The 15,301-nt window shown below is 45.2% G+C and overlaps 1 protein-coding gene across 2 annotated transcripts; it reads right to left on the reverse strand.

Annotated features, from left to right (window-relative positions):
* Positions 1 to 1,345: 1,345 nt before the first annotated feature.
* On the reverse strand, positions 1,346 to 10,607 carry RIPPLY3 (ripply transcriptional repressor 3). Of its 2 annotated transcripts, none has more exons than XM_004762147.3 (4): positions 10,234 to 10,607; positions 9,294 to 9,360; positions 5,353 to 5,420; positions 1,346 to 2,465 (listed from the first exon to the last, which is right to left on the reverse strand). In XM_004762147.3, exons 1-4 carry the CDS (start codon positions 10,335 to 10,337, stop codon positions 2,141 to 2,143), a joined length of 564 nt encoding a protein of 187 aa, XP_004762204.1. In that variant the 5' UTR covers positions 10,338 to 10,607; the 3' UTR covers positions 1,346 to 2,140. The 2 variants fall into 2 exon arrangements, with proteins under 2 accessions (XP_004762204.1, XP_044940449.1); XM_045084514.1 differs by lacking the exon at positions 1,346 to 2,465 and adding an exon at positions 4,331 to 4,740.
* Positions 10,608 to 15,301: the final 4,694 nt, after the last annotated feature.

The raw sequence follows: 15,301 nt of genomic DNA on the forward strand, positions 1-15,301 counted from the left end.
TGAGGATATGGACAGAAAGGAACCCTTGTGCACTGTTGGTGGGAATGTAAATTGGTGTAGTCACTGCGGAAAACCATTATGGAGGATCCTCAAAATATTGAAAGTAGAATTACCATATGATCTGTAATTCCACAACTTAGTATTTACCCAAAGAGAGCAAAAACACTAATTTGGGAAGATAGATGGCCTTCTATGTTCATTGCAGCATTATTTACAACAGCCAAGACATGGAAGCAGCCCAAGCGTCCACTGATAGATAAATGAAGATGTTGTATAGGTGTGTGTGTGTGTGTGCGTGCGTGCGCGTGCATGAACACACACAACAGAATTTGCTCAGCCATAAAAAATAAAAAAGAATGAGATCTTGCCATTTAGAGCAGCACGGATAGAACTAAAGGGGTTTATGGTAAGTGAAGTAAGTCAGAGAAAGACAAAGGCCGTATGATTTCACTCCCATGCGGAATCTCAGAAACAAAACAAGTGAACAAACAAACAAAATAGACTCTTAAATACAGAGAGTAACTTGGTGGTCCCCAGACGGGAGGCAGGTGGGGGGGGATAGATAAAGGGGATTAAGAGGTACAAATTTCCAGTTTTTTTTTTTAAAGAAAGAAAAAAAAAAACAAATAGTAATTTCTAAAGGGGAGCAGCAATCAAAAACAAATGATGTTTGGTACCTTTGCATAGAGAAAGAGGAAAACAGGAAAGCATGACTTTTTGCAAATGTACACTTTTCTATGCTGTTTGGATTGTTAAAATATTTGCATGTATTACGCTGTTTTTTTTAATATCAGTGGACTTTTTGGGCATCAAGGTTATAATTTCTTTTGTTTTTTATATGTATATTTTTATTTTTAAAAACAATATCATTTAAAGAGTTAAATATGAAAACATTCAGACAAACTTATGAAAACTTTAATGCAGGCACTAATTAAATCTAAAATTGTCTTGGGGCACCTGGGTGGCTCAGTTGGTTAAGCAACTGCCTTTGGCTCAGGTCATGATCCCAGGGTCCTGGAATCGAGCCCCATGTTGGGCTCCTTGCTCAGCGGGGAGCCTGCTTCTCCCTCTTCCTCTGCCTGCTACTCTGCCAGCTTGTGCTCTCTCTCTCTGTCAAGTAACTAAATAAAATTAAAAAAAAAAAAAAAAACTAAAATTGTCTTAAACATGGGATGCCTGGGTGGCTCAGTTGGTAGAGAATGTGTGACTCTTGATCTCGAGTTTGGGAGTTCGAACCCCACATTGGATGTAGAGATCACTCAAAAAAAAAAAAAAAAAAAAAAAAACAACCTAAATAAATAAATAAATAAAATTGTCTTTACACAAAAAAGGTGATTATCAAACATTTTGTCTTTCAAAATATTTATTTCAAGTATAAACTTATGTAATGTACTATATATAGGAAGACAATCACATATAAGTAATAAACTTGTAGAACATAATCATTTGATCATCAAAATATAAAAAAATGAAAAATGAAAATAATCTTATATTAGATAATCTGATTGAAAACAGTGTTATCTTATTCAAGTAACAAGCCCAAACCAGTTCCCAACTAAGAGTTAAAGCTCTTTTCTCTATATCTTCATACGCTCGGACTTTAGACAAGGATCATAAATCTTTAACCAGAATTGTTCCCCCAAAAATCCATATTTAAAGTTTCTGTTGCTCTTACGGAAATTATTCAGTTTTGTTTATTTTTCATAAATATTTTTGAAATGCCACGAAGCAAACACATCCACCCTTGGACAATGTCTAAATCCTTTTGCTTACAAAAGTAGAATTAGCTACATAACGAGTCTGAGGTCAAGTGGGAGGCATCGGTGGGTTATTAATCTATACAGGAATGACCTGTCATTTAAGGACAGAGCGACAAGATGAACGCACTTTGAAATCTGGTTCCATCTGATGATACCCCATGTTAACACAAACCTCCTGGTTCTAGAAACCTTTTCCAACGGTGTGCATGAATGCCCTCGAGAGAATCACCAGGAGCAGGAAAGTTACAAGCCAAGTTCTTGCTGTGCCTGGAATGCTGGTCAGAGTCACCGACCCCCGACCCCCGTACACCAGGGGAAATGCACAGCTGTCCCCCAGAGTGCATGTGAGCCCAGTCTGGTGTGGGGGAGGGAGACCCCATTTATTTGGATGAGGCAGGATCTGTGCCCTCCAGAGGGTCACCATGAGGAAGTTGACCTTTCCCCCCGAGGGCACTGTGTCCTACAGAACTCCATCCTGGGTTTGTCAGCTGACCTCTGCCCTTCCCTCCCGGGCTGTTCTCCGCCGGACCTTGCGTCTCCCAGCGCTGAAGGTGGGAAGTCTGGTTTTCTGCCTCTTGCTCGTCATCATCTGAATCGGACTCGTCGTTGTAGAAGTGGATTGTGGCTTGCACTGGGAAACTGGCCAGCACTTTTTCCCCAGAACTTTGCAGATACTCTTGGCGCTTTGAAATGGGTAAATAAAGTCTAATATTTAAGAAACAAATACACCATTAATACACCCAGAAACAGGCAAACTCCCATCTAGCGGGTCCTCTCCCCTTGAGGCGGCTAACCCCCGGTCTCCCTCTCTGATCTTGCCTTCGCTGCGCACAGTGTTTCCTAAATCATCAGAACGCAAAACCGTGGGCAGGTGGAGAGACCTGATCAAAGGAACCCTACACACCAGTTCAGAAATGAGCCTATAATTGGGATGAACAGATTGATTTAGACCACCATGGGAGAGAGGGTGTGCCTCCGTGAAGGTAAAAGGAAATTAAAACACTGAGTTTCATGTTGAGGAGTCTCATTTTGATCAAAGAGACAATGTCATATATCCTGGAGAATATATGTCTTATTTAGGTTAGGTCCTTATCCCCCGCAACACCCCCAAGTCTGGGGAATCTTGTGACCTTTCGGGCTCTGGAGGAAATCTGGCTCTGAAACCCCAGTCTAGAGAAGCAGCTAATTATTATTATTATTTTTTAAATATTTTATTTATTTATTTGACAGAGAGAGATCACAAGCAGGTAGAGAGACAGGCAGAAAGAGAGGGGAAACCAGGCTCCCTGCGGAGCAGAGAGCCCAATGCAGGGCTTGATCCCAGGACCCCAAGATCATGACCTGAGCCGAAGGCAGAGGCTAAACCCACTGAGCCATCCAGGAGCCCCTCATGTAAAGTGTTTAAAATACCCCTCAGTCTCCCCATAATCCCTCATTCTTACACCTTTCATTCACTAATTTATTTGCATTTTTTCTTGAGGTCTTCTGAGGAACTGAGAGGGATTATTATTTGACCACCACTATTTGCAAAACTGATTTATTTTTTTATTTTTAAATAATCTCTACGCCCACCATGGGGCTTAAACCTACAATTCCGACATCCAATCACATCCTTTACCAACTGAGCCAACCACGCACCCCTGCAGAGCTGATTGTAATTTCTCTCTTGGATGGAGAAAAAAAGAGAGAAAGAAAATGCCCTATTATAAATAATGTGTGACGATTCCGAACTTTCTAAGTTTTTTTTTTAAGATTTTATTTATTTATTTATTTGATAGAGAGAGAGAGAGACAACACAAGCAGGGGGAGTGGGAGAGGGAGAAGCAGGCTTCCTGCTGAGCAAGGAGTTGGACGAGGGAGGGGACGAAGGCCAGATCATGACCTGAGCCAAAGGCAGATGCTTAACAGCAGAGCCACCCAAGCACCCTTCTGACCTTCCTAAGGTTCCTGAGAAACCTCCAGAGCGCGTTTGGCAATGTCTGGAGACATTTCTGGTCGCCTTGACGGAGGAGGAGCTACCAGCATGAGTGAGCAGAGCCCAGGGACGCTGGTAAACATCCCATCATACCCACCACGGCACCTTCCAACAAAGAATTGTCCAGCTCAAAGTGTTGGCAGTGCTGGGGTTGAGGAACTTTGCAACAAACCACCACTGCAACAAATAAAACCATTATACGGTTTTCTTTTTCTCTCTCTCTATTTTGTGTGTGTGTGTGTTATTCTTTAAATTTATATGTATTTCTATATTATATAAATTACAGATAACGACAGAAATATAAACATAGTTTAGGGTTTGGCCATATTAAAAATTAGCCTGTAATGCTGAAGTTATTTACAGGAGAATTTGAATTTGTAAGTTGCCTGGAACTGATTTAAAATTCTAACAGGGGCGCCCAGGGGGCACAGTCAGTTAAGCTCCAACTTTTGATTTCCGCTCAGGTCATGATCTGGGTGGGGGGTGGAGGGGTAGGGGGTAGGGGGCGGGGTGGGGGGGGGGTCGTTTGACTGAACCCAGCACTGGGCTCTGTGCTCAGCAGGGAGTCTGGATGGGATTCTCTGTCTTCCTCTCCCTCTCTCCTCCCACTCGAACTCTCTCTCTCAAATAAATAAATCTTTAAAAAAAAATTCTAACAACAATAAAAACATAATTGGGAGAGGGTGATAAACACCATCAGATCTAAAATTGTTGATAATTATTGAGGCTGGTGATGGGCATGTTGGGGGCGGGGTCCCAGGACTCTTCTCTCCACTTGTGTGTAAGATTGAAATTTTTTTATAATAAAAAGATAAAATAAAAATAAAGCTTCCCAAGTGATCCTATGGGGATGGAAAAGCTTCCTTTTCCAGAAATCACTCTTTGACCAGTCGGAAGGGCTTTCGATTTCATCTCCAGCAATGAGGATCTCTGGATCTTACTACAGTTTTCAGTCTTCCGGGATAACCAGGGTAAAAATACTCTGAGGAGGAGTGGCTCCTTTTGCTGAAGGGAATAAGAGACGGGGAGAGAAAGAGACAGAGAAACAGACATAAGTCCTGAGCAAGAGCCACCTGCCTCAGTGGATGAATGTAAGAGGGACACAGCAGTGGGGGCGCTGTCACCCCCAGGACCGTGGGAGCACAGAAAGGCTAGAGGGGCCACCGTGGTGGAGCCATCCCCCAGCCCTTCATTCAGTCACACACGTATCTGGAAGGTTTACTTTGCTTTAGACAGTATACTAACTGATACCCGGGAGACAAATCAGAATAAACTTAAATACTTAAGTAAATAAACAGATACACACGTACAAGTCATACTCCGCTGAATTTAACCCAAGACATGAAATGCAATGAGAGGTATGAACAAAAGACTTAAAGGAAAGACATCAATCCAACCTGCAACTAGAACGCTGAATGAATGAATGAATGAATGAATGGATTCCAGAAATCCAACAAAATATCCTTGAAGTTTTGGGAGGTCATAATAACTAAATATTGGACAATATATGGAATTATTTTCTACTTTGTCAAGAATGTGCACAGTTGAAGACACGAAATTGTATTTATGTCTCTATTAAAAGAAAATAATCTATTTCTTACTGTGAGGTCATGTTACCTTACAGGATGCTGAAACCCAAAGGCCCCCTTTGATCCCGGAGTTTGTGGGTCACCTCCAGGTTCAAGCTGTAAAGACAGAAACGTACAAACAGACATAGTCAAACACATCCCTCTGAGGTCGCACCTTGAAATTCTAGAAAAGAAAATCTAAGTGGTTTGCACTTCTTAGTAGCAATACGAATTTAGAGACAGTTTAAACACCTTTACGGTATTTCACGAGCCTCTTTCTCTTCCTGCTGTCAGAGATGTCCTGGGCACCGTGAGGGATCAAAGACAGGAAGATGAGTCCCATACAGTCCTTCAGTTCAGGCATTTTTTTTTTAAGTTTTTATTTATTTATTTGGCAGAGAGAGGCGGCTAATGAGGTTACACAAGCAAGAGTAGAGGGAGAGGGAGGAGCAGGGAGCTTGATATGGGGCTCCATCCCAGGACCCTGAAATCAGGATCTGAGCCAAAGGCAGACACTTAATGACTGAGTCACCCAGGTGACCCCAGGCTTTTACAATTAATGGGAAAAGACACACGTAGGAAAATGACTACACTACAAAGCCTCTTACAGCAAGATGCCAACAATTCTAAGCAGGGAGGAAGAAAAAGTTCACGGAGGGCCTCGTGGAGACATCAGCAGCATTTGGGTGTGCAAGTCTGAGACCATTCTTGGCGGAGGGGAACATCAAATTCTGAGGGGCCAGAAAACAGAGATCGTAGTTGGGGAAGGGTGAGGAGCCCAGTGCAGAACGAAGGAGAAGCTGTGGTATTTAATGGGCCCCAGCAGGAAGCCGAGTCCCGATCACAGGATGCCTTGAGGATCTACTTCTGAGCCTGGAGTTCAACCGTCAGATCAGGGACCAGCGCACAGTCTAGCTTGGGGAGGTAAGGACTCGGAGGTACGGGTCGAGAAGGGATAAAGGTCTGAACAGGGACAGGAAGGGAAAGGAAAGGTGGATTCCAAGGACACTTCAGTCGTATTCAAAAAACAACCTGACCACTTGAATGTCACGAGTGGAGGAGAGGGAAGCCAGTCTGAGGAACGAAGGGCTACGTTGATGGAGATAAGATATAAGCAGAGAGAGAGAGAGAGAGATCGCACACCAGGCTTGTCCTTGCGGTGACCAGCGTTGGTGCTAGGGAAGTGAAGGGACAGCCACACTCTGCCTGTCCAGGCCTGACCCCGTCCTGCCCAAATTCATGAGGTCCTGAATCTCAATGAACTTGGCCTGAACTATGGTCAGATGATCTGATGGGCTACAAAGCTGGCGACTGTCATTCGATCTCAGAACTCCTCCATCTCAGAGCTCGGAAAGTCGTAGTTACTATGGAAAGCGGGAAGAGACGCTCTTGCTTGAAAGTAAGCTGAAATGAGCTAGGGCAATGGGTCAGAAACCCCAGCGCTTGGGTTTGTGTGGCGTTTAGCAGGAACCAGATCGGGAGTGAGACAAAACCTGCTGGAGCAGGACAAGAAAGGTCCTGCTCAGCAGGACCCTGAGGATGGTTCCTCACCAACGATCATCACACCCTGTCCGTCCCACAGCGATAGCTGTGTAGCCTTTGCGAGCAAATGTCATTATATTTTACCATTATATTTTTTACAATATGCTGTGATGAGCGATGTCAGGGAAAGAAAATGAAGTTCTTTGAACAAAATCTTCTCCAAAATGAAGTTCACTTTTTGAGGACTCCAGAGAATCATGTCCGTGCTAAGCTGTATTGTAATTATAAAATACCCCTAACTGCCGACTAACACAGAAAGCAATCCTGCGCTGTCAGAGGTGATTTTACATCCTGTGAGGGGAGAGCATCTAAAGCAACAAGGCAAACTTTGGTGGACCCCAAAAGACAGTGTCAGTACAGAAAAAAAGCTTCCTTTAAGTGAATCATTCTAACCAGACTCTGTGAAACATACAATACACCTTTAGAAACTCTAAAACTTTACCCCCCAACATACATAGCTTTATGCCACAAATATCTTCTAATTAAAGATCATCTTCTCTTGGCAGAAATGTCTACACATTCACACTTGGGTAATTCAAGGGGATCAGGAATGTATACAAGGAAAGGTGTGTGTGTCCTTAGGAGTAAGAGAAGAGATAAACGTAGACTTCCTTCCATTGGAGTCTCCGGTTCTCCTCCCCACGCAGCCTCTGACTCCGATAAAGCGATGGGGTGGGAAGCCTGTAATATGGGAAGATGAGCCCAGCAGGACACAGCCCCAGACGTCTCCTTTCAGGAAATCACCTCCCTTGCAAGGTGGGCAAGGGGCCAGGAGGGAAGTATAACAGAGGTCAACACAGGCCTGGGCTGTGGTTCATTTTCCCCAGGCAGGAGGGAGACAGCTCCCAAGGGGAGGTAGGGGTACCCAGTGAGTGAGGGTGACCCAGGTGCTCAGGGCACAGGGCTTTGAACCCGCCCTCGAATTTCTCTTTCTCGAAAAATACGCAACAGGGCTCTGGAGCCAAGGAATTTTCCCGCGTTGTCGGGAGAGGGCGCTGTTGAGCAAGAAGCGTTCTCTTCCAGCGCTAAGCTGCGCTCACCCTTGCCCAGGGTCCCGGAACCCTAAGCCTTACAGGGAACCTGCAGTCGCCCGCTGCTGTCCTTTCCGCCTGGCCAGCTGGGCTCTGCAAAAAGCTAGCCAGCCCCCTGAGAGCAACCCCCCCCCAAATCCACGGACACAACCCTGCCATGCTAACGATCAATTAGCAACTCCCTACAGTTTAACACTTTCCTGCAAGTAATCATTTTTCTCACAAATATCCTTCTCATCCTAAGAGGAAAAAAAAACCATCTGCCTTGCATACTATACTGTGCTATTGTATTTTTATTCTTGCAACAACGGATAGGCTCCTTATACATTTCATTTAACAAAAAAATGGATAATTGTGAACTTCTATCATTTCTCCCTCTCTCAAGCACTTTTTAAATCTTGTTTAAGAACTTGAGCTTGAATGCAAAAGGTGTTAACTATTTTCCATTATTTAGATATTTCACGTATTTAAGAGTAACTTGGGCTACAAAATCATATACCTTGTTAATCTGATACAGATTGCATGTTTAATTTTTTTAAATAAAAGCAACAATGAAAACTTCCATTATCCAAGCTGTTTTAGTAAAGTAGTTTGAATATCAAAATACAGTCAAAGGTCAGCTTTCGTGCACCTGAGTTTCTTATCATATTACAAATAACTGTACATATAACCTATACCACATGTTGGGTAAGTTAAATGCATGGTCCTTTTCAGCCTGATTAGCTCTCCAGCATTGTAACAGTCATCAGCTTACATTTTAAGATTTTTGAAAAGGAAAGGTAAAGTCTATGAAAGCAAGCTATTACTTCAATAAGTATAAAGCAATTTAGGTACCAATGCAGGAAACAAAAGAATTGTGGTGGAGATTAATCTTTACCCACAAAGCCTTGGCGGGAGTGTATTTGCTCAGACAACATGAATTACCCCAGGAGTGCTTGCAGACTGGCCAAAAGCACTTCGGGAAGGGCCCGATGATGGGTGGGGGCTTTTAACCACCACTTCTGGGCACTCCAGACTGGTTTCTGCCCTTATTGGCACTGTGGTACGAGCCCACCAGTAATGGCATACTCAGAAGGGGGACTGGGGCAGCTTTCTCTCCTCTCCTCCACCTGCTGGTTTGCGGCGGGGGAACTCAATGTCTCGCTCGCTCTTTTCTAGAACTCTCTTATAATGCCGGAAAGAGCTATGCCATAGTGGCGTTGCTTTTCAAGAAAGCAAGCAGGAGCCCAGTCTCTATACATGTGACTCAGGTCTGATCAACAACCAGCTCACCCAGGTTCCCTCTCCCAGGCCCACAGGAGTTCTGCATTAGGGGACCAAGGGAGGGACAGGCGGAGGAGGCCTTTCATGGTCATTTTTGAGTTGTGCCACTTTCTGGCTGAACCCTTCGATACCACAATGCCCGCCTTAGCCTTACCCGGCTTCCAGTTCTGGTCAGCTCAGCTTCTCGGGATGTGAGGATCCAAGGTCTCCATGGTGTGGTGCTGGAAAGGCAGGGACCAGAGGTGAACCCCAGAATTTTCTGTCTTTTAAAATTATATCATCAGAGTTATCGTTCTTATCAATTCCAGTGTTTGACTGAGAGTCCCTGGATACCATAGAAAGTTCTTTCACGTTCTCAGTCTGAATAAACTGATGCCATTTGCGTTTTTGTTTTTTTCTCTCCTGCCACACTCTTCTCTGCCTTCACCGGCTTTGAGAAAATAATCTGATGCAATTATCAGGGGACATATAAATTGAGAGATTTCCCGCTCCCAACCCAAATGGAGTCTCCAATTGATTCCCCACTGTAGCTGGCTACTTTGTTGCTCATTAATTTCGACTGCACCCCCTCGGCTGTTGAAGGATCTAACCCCGCAGAGATGAGTCTACAGGGTTCTACAACGCAAAAGGGGGGTTGGGGAATGGGTTTCTCCTCCCTGGCTGCCTAGCCACCCAACCCCTTCCACACTTTAACTGTACTATCTTGAAAGGGCTGAGCCCCAAGTGCAGGGCAAACAAAGACTGTCATCAAGAGTGTGACAGTCCGCGTGAGGGGACTCTCTGGAAGGCTAGCTGGGAGGCCCCGAGACTTCAAGTTCCCAGCCCGGTGAATTTCAGATCTATGAATGGAAGCGTTGGCCCTTTTGGTTGGTGTGCGCCTCCCGGGCCCCCACACTTCGGCGCTGTGCGCGGAAAATGGAGAGGACCGTGCGTCCCCATCCAAGGCTAAGGAACTTGCTTGACGTCGCAGTCGGGCTCCGGGGCTCTGCTCGGGTTCTGGGGGCTCCACGGCGCTGGCATCCCGCTCTGCGCTCGCTGCCCCGACGCGCCGCGCGCCTCCCGACGCGTCCAGGGGGCCGCGGGGACACCCTCACCTCTCGGGCCCGCGCGGCGGCGGTGGCCTCCGGGGACCATCCGCGGGGCAGTGACAGACGCGCCCGCGCGCCTCCCGGGCTCCGGCCGCCGCCTCGGGTCTCATGGTGTCCGCGCAGCCAGCGCCTCTCCCGCGGCGCCAGCGACACGGCCGCGCCTCTAACCGCTCGGGCGAGGGCGCTCACCTACCAGTGCGCTCCGCGCCAGGTTTAAAAACGGGGGCGGGGCGGGAGGGGACACGGGAAACCGAGGAGGAGGGGGCGGAGAGGGCGCAGGGAGGCTGCGGGAAGGGACAGGGAAGCCGGAGAGGGGGAGGGGAGGAGAAAAGCTTCAGAAGGGGCGCCCCGCGGGGAGTGAAGTGGGGGAGGGGGAAACTATCCGTGGAAAAGACTCAGGAAGCTCGGGGCGAGGGTGCGGAGGGGACAAAGGAAACCCAGGGAGGGTCGCCAGGGGCGGGGACAAGGAAGCTCGGGGAATGGGCGGCGGGAAGTGACTCGGGGAAAGCGGGGAAAACGTGTTAGGGTGGGGGGATTCTATGGGGCACCCTCCCTATGGGGTCGGGGGTGACGGAGCACATGCTCAGGGGCCTCCCCTGCTGGGCGCTGGAGCGAAGGGGTCCCTGGCTTCTTCCTGCCCCTCTGGGGCTCCCCGCAGGCCTAGGGGTTCTGGTTCTGCGGCAGCGTCTAGGTGCCCAGATTTCCGGAGGATCTCACGTCCACGCTTTTAAGCAGCCGCGCGGTTGCGGGGCGGGGAGCAGTTACGGATGTCTCGCGACCCACGTAGACCTGCCCTGCCTGCGGTGCCGGAGCGCGCGCCCGGGATGCCCCGACGGCGCTGCGCGAAGCGTGTTGGCTGGAGACGGGGCTGCGCTTCCAGGCGGTGGAAGGCCGCGGAGAGGACGCTGCTCACGGTCCGGGTCTTGGGAAAGAGCATGACTCCGCGTGGGGATGCGAGGGATCTGCCGCCTGTTAGCCGGCGGCCGCGCTTAGAAAGCGCCGGGATGAGCCTGGAGGCGCCGACGCCCGGCTTTGAGGACACTTCCCCAGGCTGCAGGGCTCGAGGGCGCGCGGGAGCGCAGCCACCACCGTCGCCAATCGCAGGGTTAGGTGGAAGGAATGCTGGTTTCTTAGTTGCCCCGGCGACAGAACACCGAAGGCGGCGGCGGGCCTGGAGTCGGGGCGGGCAGGGGTGGGGGGCAGTATTTGCTTAAATAGCCTCTGCTCCTCCGCGCCCCACTGACGCTGCGTTTGAGAACTGGAGCTTGCTGTATGTGATTTATGGGAATTTCCGCGTGCTGTATGGGGGGAAAAATCAACGAACTTAAGAAATAAAAATACTTCCACATTTTGTTTTCTTAAAAGCAACAGATGTTTGACAATAATTAACGCCAATTAAAGGCAGCGAGGGAAAATTAATAACCTTACTAAACGGTTTCATACAAATGATTAAAGAAGACTAAGTGTAAGAGAGGGGGAGGGGAAATCGAAGAACAACATTAGCAGACAACTTAACAACAAAAACGTACTGCATTAACGTTGAGCAGCCTCTGTGGGCGCCTTCAATCTAGTGTCTTTTCAGGTAGCCTATGGCAAGGTAGTCGGATTACCTTCCTATATCACGTATATCACGTGCCTTAAACATGATCGCCTCTTGGCTCGGTAATTCTCCTTCTGGGTCTATATTAAAAATGTATTAATTCACAGAGAGATGTTCATTATAGTGTTATTTATAATGCTGAAAAATATGACTAATGACTAATCAATGACTAATCAGTGATGGTGGACCATCATGCAGCTAATAAAATGGTCATTGAGTTTTCACCAGTTTGGGGAAATACATACATATAGTGTTAAAAGAGTAAGATCTAGGGGCGCCTGGGTGGCTCAGTGGGTTAAAGCCTCTGCCTTCAGCTCGGGTCATGGTCTCAGGGTCCTGGGATTGAGCCCCGAGTTGGGTTCTCTGCTCAGCAGGGAGCCTGCTTCCTCCTCTCTCTGCCTGCCTCTGCCTATTTATGATCTCGGTCTGTCAAGTAAATAAATAAAATCTTAAAAAAAAATAAAAAAGTAGGATCCAGAGTATACAGGGGCTACAAATGACAAAACAGAAGCAGCCACTGAGTACCGGGATTACCAGGGATTTTTTTTTTAAGAATTTTTTTATTCATCTGTTGAGATGAGCACTGGGTCTTATACGCAGCTAAGGAATCATTGAACACTACATCAAAAACTAATGATGCACTATATGCTGGTTAACTGAACATAATAAAAAATAAATTATTTAATTAAAAATAAAAAATTTTAAATAAAAAATAAAAAATTTTAAAGATTTTTAAAATTACTTTTAAGTAATCTCTACACTCAACATGGGACTCAAGTTTATAATCCCAAGGTCAAGAGTCCCACGCTCTACTGACAGAGCCAGGTCCCCCACTAAGGACTTAAAACACTTAAAAAATTTGTTTTCTAAATTTTCGACAATGAGCATATATTTCTGTGTGGTAAAATACGCATCACATCATTTACCATTTTAACCATTTTCAAATGCAACTCAGCAGCATTAAGTACATTCACACTGTTGTGCATCCAGCCCCAGTAACTCTGTGCCAAAAAACACAAACTCCCCACAACCCTCTCCTCCAGCTCCTGGTACAACAATTCTCCTTCCTGTGGCTCTCACTATTCCAGGCACCTCCTATAATTGGACTCATTTGTTCCTTTTGTGAATCCCATAATTAATTTCATAAGATAGTTAATTTCATAATCCTCATCCCAACCCTATAAATAGGCATTATCCTTATCTTACAGATTAAGAATCTGGGGTTCAGGGAGGTAGAGTAATTGGCATAAAGTCACCATCTGGTTAGAATACCAGAACTTGTGCTCCTGCAGGTACTTGGAATTCAGACAATGCTGCAAAAGTAAGTTTCAAAGATAAGAAGGACCCAAGACAGCGCCTGCACATAGTAAACACTCAGTTTTGTCTTCCTGTTTTCTTTTGTTCTTCCTCCACCGAGCATATGGAGGAACACATGGCCTGGAGCGACAATTTCAGCGACCATATCAAGTAGTTATGGACTATACCCAAAGTATATAATAAATATCAATGAGTTCCTACTGATATCAACAAAGATCAAGGGGCAGCTGGGTGGCTCAGAGGGTTAAGCCTTTGCCTTCAGCTCCTGTTGTGATCTCAGGGTCCTGGGATGGAGTCTGCTTCCGCCTCTCTCTCTCTGCCTGCTTCTATGCCTACTTGTGATCACTCTCTCTGTGTAAAATAAATAAAATCTTATAAAAAAAAAATCAAGTGACAAGCATAAGCAAGTCTCCTTACAGAAAAGTTCCAAAACATTTATGTAAATACTCACCCTCAAGGACTTGGGATATAACTCCAAAAACTATACTGAAAATTAATAGCTATGCGTGTTTCTACTGAAAATATATTTAATGAAAAATAAGTTCATTGGTAATGCAGGATAAAGGGATGTGTGTGGGGTGTGTGTGTTTTGAGTTCTTTCTGCAGGTAGAATTAAAATACAGTAACAGAAATAAACTGCTGTTGAGTCAAGGACTGTCAACTCAAAGGACTTTTGTGTTATCAAATATGTTATAATTATTTCTTAAACTTTTTGGGAATCCAAGGAAGATGTTTGTGATAGAGGAAATAATTTGCCAAAAGCTATAGAAATCTTAAGAAACTTAATTAAACTCTTGGTTTATAAACTGGGAAAAATTGCATAGCTTCAAGTGCCTGGATTCCTGCCTCAGAGGTGATGTGGGAAAGAGATAAAATTGAGGTTCTATTTCTTGCTCTGTTCTCTTTAATTAAAAATTCTTTTTCATATGCTGACTTTCAGTTGTTGCTTAGAAACAAAGAGTGAAGATGTCAACCCTCAGGGTTTCCGGCTTGCCTAGGAGGAGGATACCAAAAGTCAAAACATCTCAGAGGGCAGAATATTTTTACATAAACAGTGCTGAAGACAAGCAGGGAAATGACTGTTTCCTTTCCTTGTGTTTAGACAGAACCTGTTTCCTGTTCTCTGCTCCACAAAGTGGCTCCACAATTCCCAAAGCTGATTTAGAAGTTTCAAGATGGTCTTGCTGTTGATATTATTTTCTAAGAGATTGTTCTGGAGACCAGGAAAAAAAAAAGTCTATTTTTCTATGGGAATAAGATGCATTGGGACATTTTTGTTTTTAAGAAATTGATTTTTATTTTTTAAAATCATGGTAAGATACAAATAACATAAAATCTACCATCTTAAACACTTTAAGTAATTGTAATTGAAGTGTAATTGACACAATGTTACATTAGTTTCAGGTGTACAACTCAGAGATTCAACAACTCTGTAAGTTATGCTCCTGCACTGTGCTGTTTACCCTGTGATGTATGTATTCCATAGCTGGATTTTTAAGTCTTTTTTAAGTGGTATCCAATACATTCATATTGTTGTGCAACCACTCACCACCACCCATCTCGAACTTTTTCATCATCTGGAATTGAAACTTTGTATCCATTAAACACACATTCCCATTGCCTCCTTGCTCTGCCCCTATAACCTCTATTCTATCTTCTGTTCGATGAACGATTATCTAGGTATGTCCTGTAAGTGGAATCAAGCAGTACCTGTCCTTTTGTTTCACTAAGGATGATGTCCTCAGGGTTCATTCACCTACCTGTAGCATACATCAGAATTTCCTTCCCTTTCAAGGCTATATTCCATTGTATATGTAGATCACTTCCATTTCTCCATTCATCCATCGTGGGACACAGCTTGTTCCAGTCTTTTGGTGATTGTGTATACTGCTACTAAGAACAGCATTCATATGAGCCCCTGCCTTCACGTCTTTTGGTATGTATTCAGAAGTAGAATTGTGAGATGAGACATACTGGGTTTTGAATTCTTAAAGCTTGAGTTTGTTTTGGGGGAAAAAAATTTAAAAAAAAATTTTTTTAAATTTATTTGACAGACAGAAATCACAGTAGGCAGAGAGTTAGGCAGAGAGAGAGGAGGAAGCAGGCTCCCCGCTGAGCAGAGAGCCCGATGTGGGGCTCGATCCCAGGACCCTGGAA

The sequence above is a fragment of the Mustela putorius genome, unplaced genomic scaffold (assembly GCF_011764305.1).
Source record: "Mustela putorius furo isolate JIRA1106 unplaced genomic scaffold, ASM1176430v1.1 tig00000765_pilon_pilon_pilon, whole genome shotgun sequence".
In the NCBI taxonomy this organism is placed as follows: Eukaryota; Metazoa; Chordata; class Mammalia; order Carnivora; family Mustelidae; genus Mustela; species Mustela putorius.

What these genes read in the sequence shown, in the direction of transcription:
- RIPPLY3 (XM_004762147.3), bottom strand. Translation starts at nt 10,337, where the DNA reads ATGAGACCCGAGGCGGCGGCCGGAGCCCGGGAGGCGCGCGGGCGCGTC. An exon ending in CCGCCGCGCGGGCCCGAGAG is followed by an intron (nt 9,361 to 10,233) that starts GTGAGGGTGTCC and finishes CTGCCTTTCCAG; the next exon opens with CACCACACCATGGAGACCTT. An exon ending in GGGTTTCAGCATCCTGTAAG is followed by an intron (nt 2,466 to 5,352) that starts GTAACATGACCT and finishes CTTAAATATTAG; the next exon opens with ACTTTATTTACCCATTTCAA.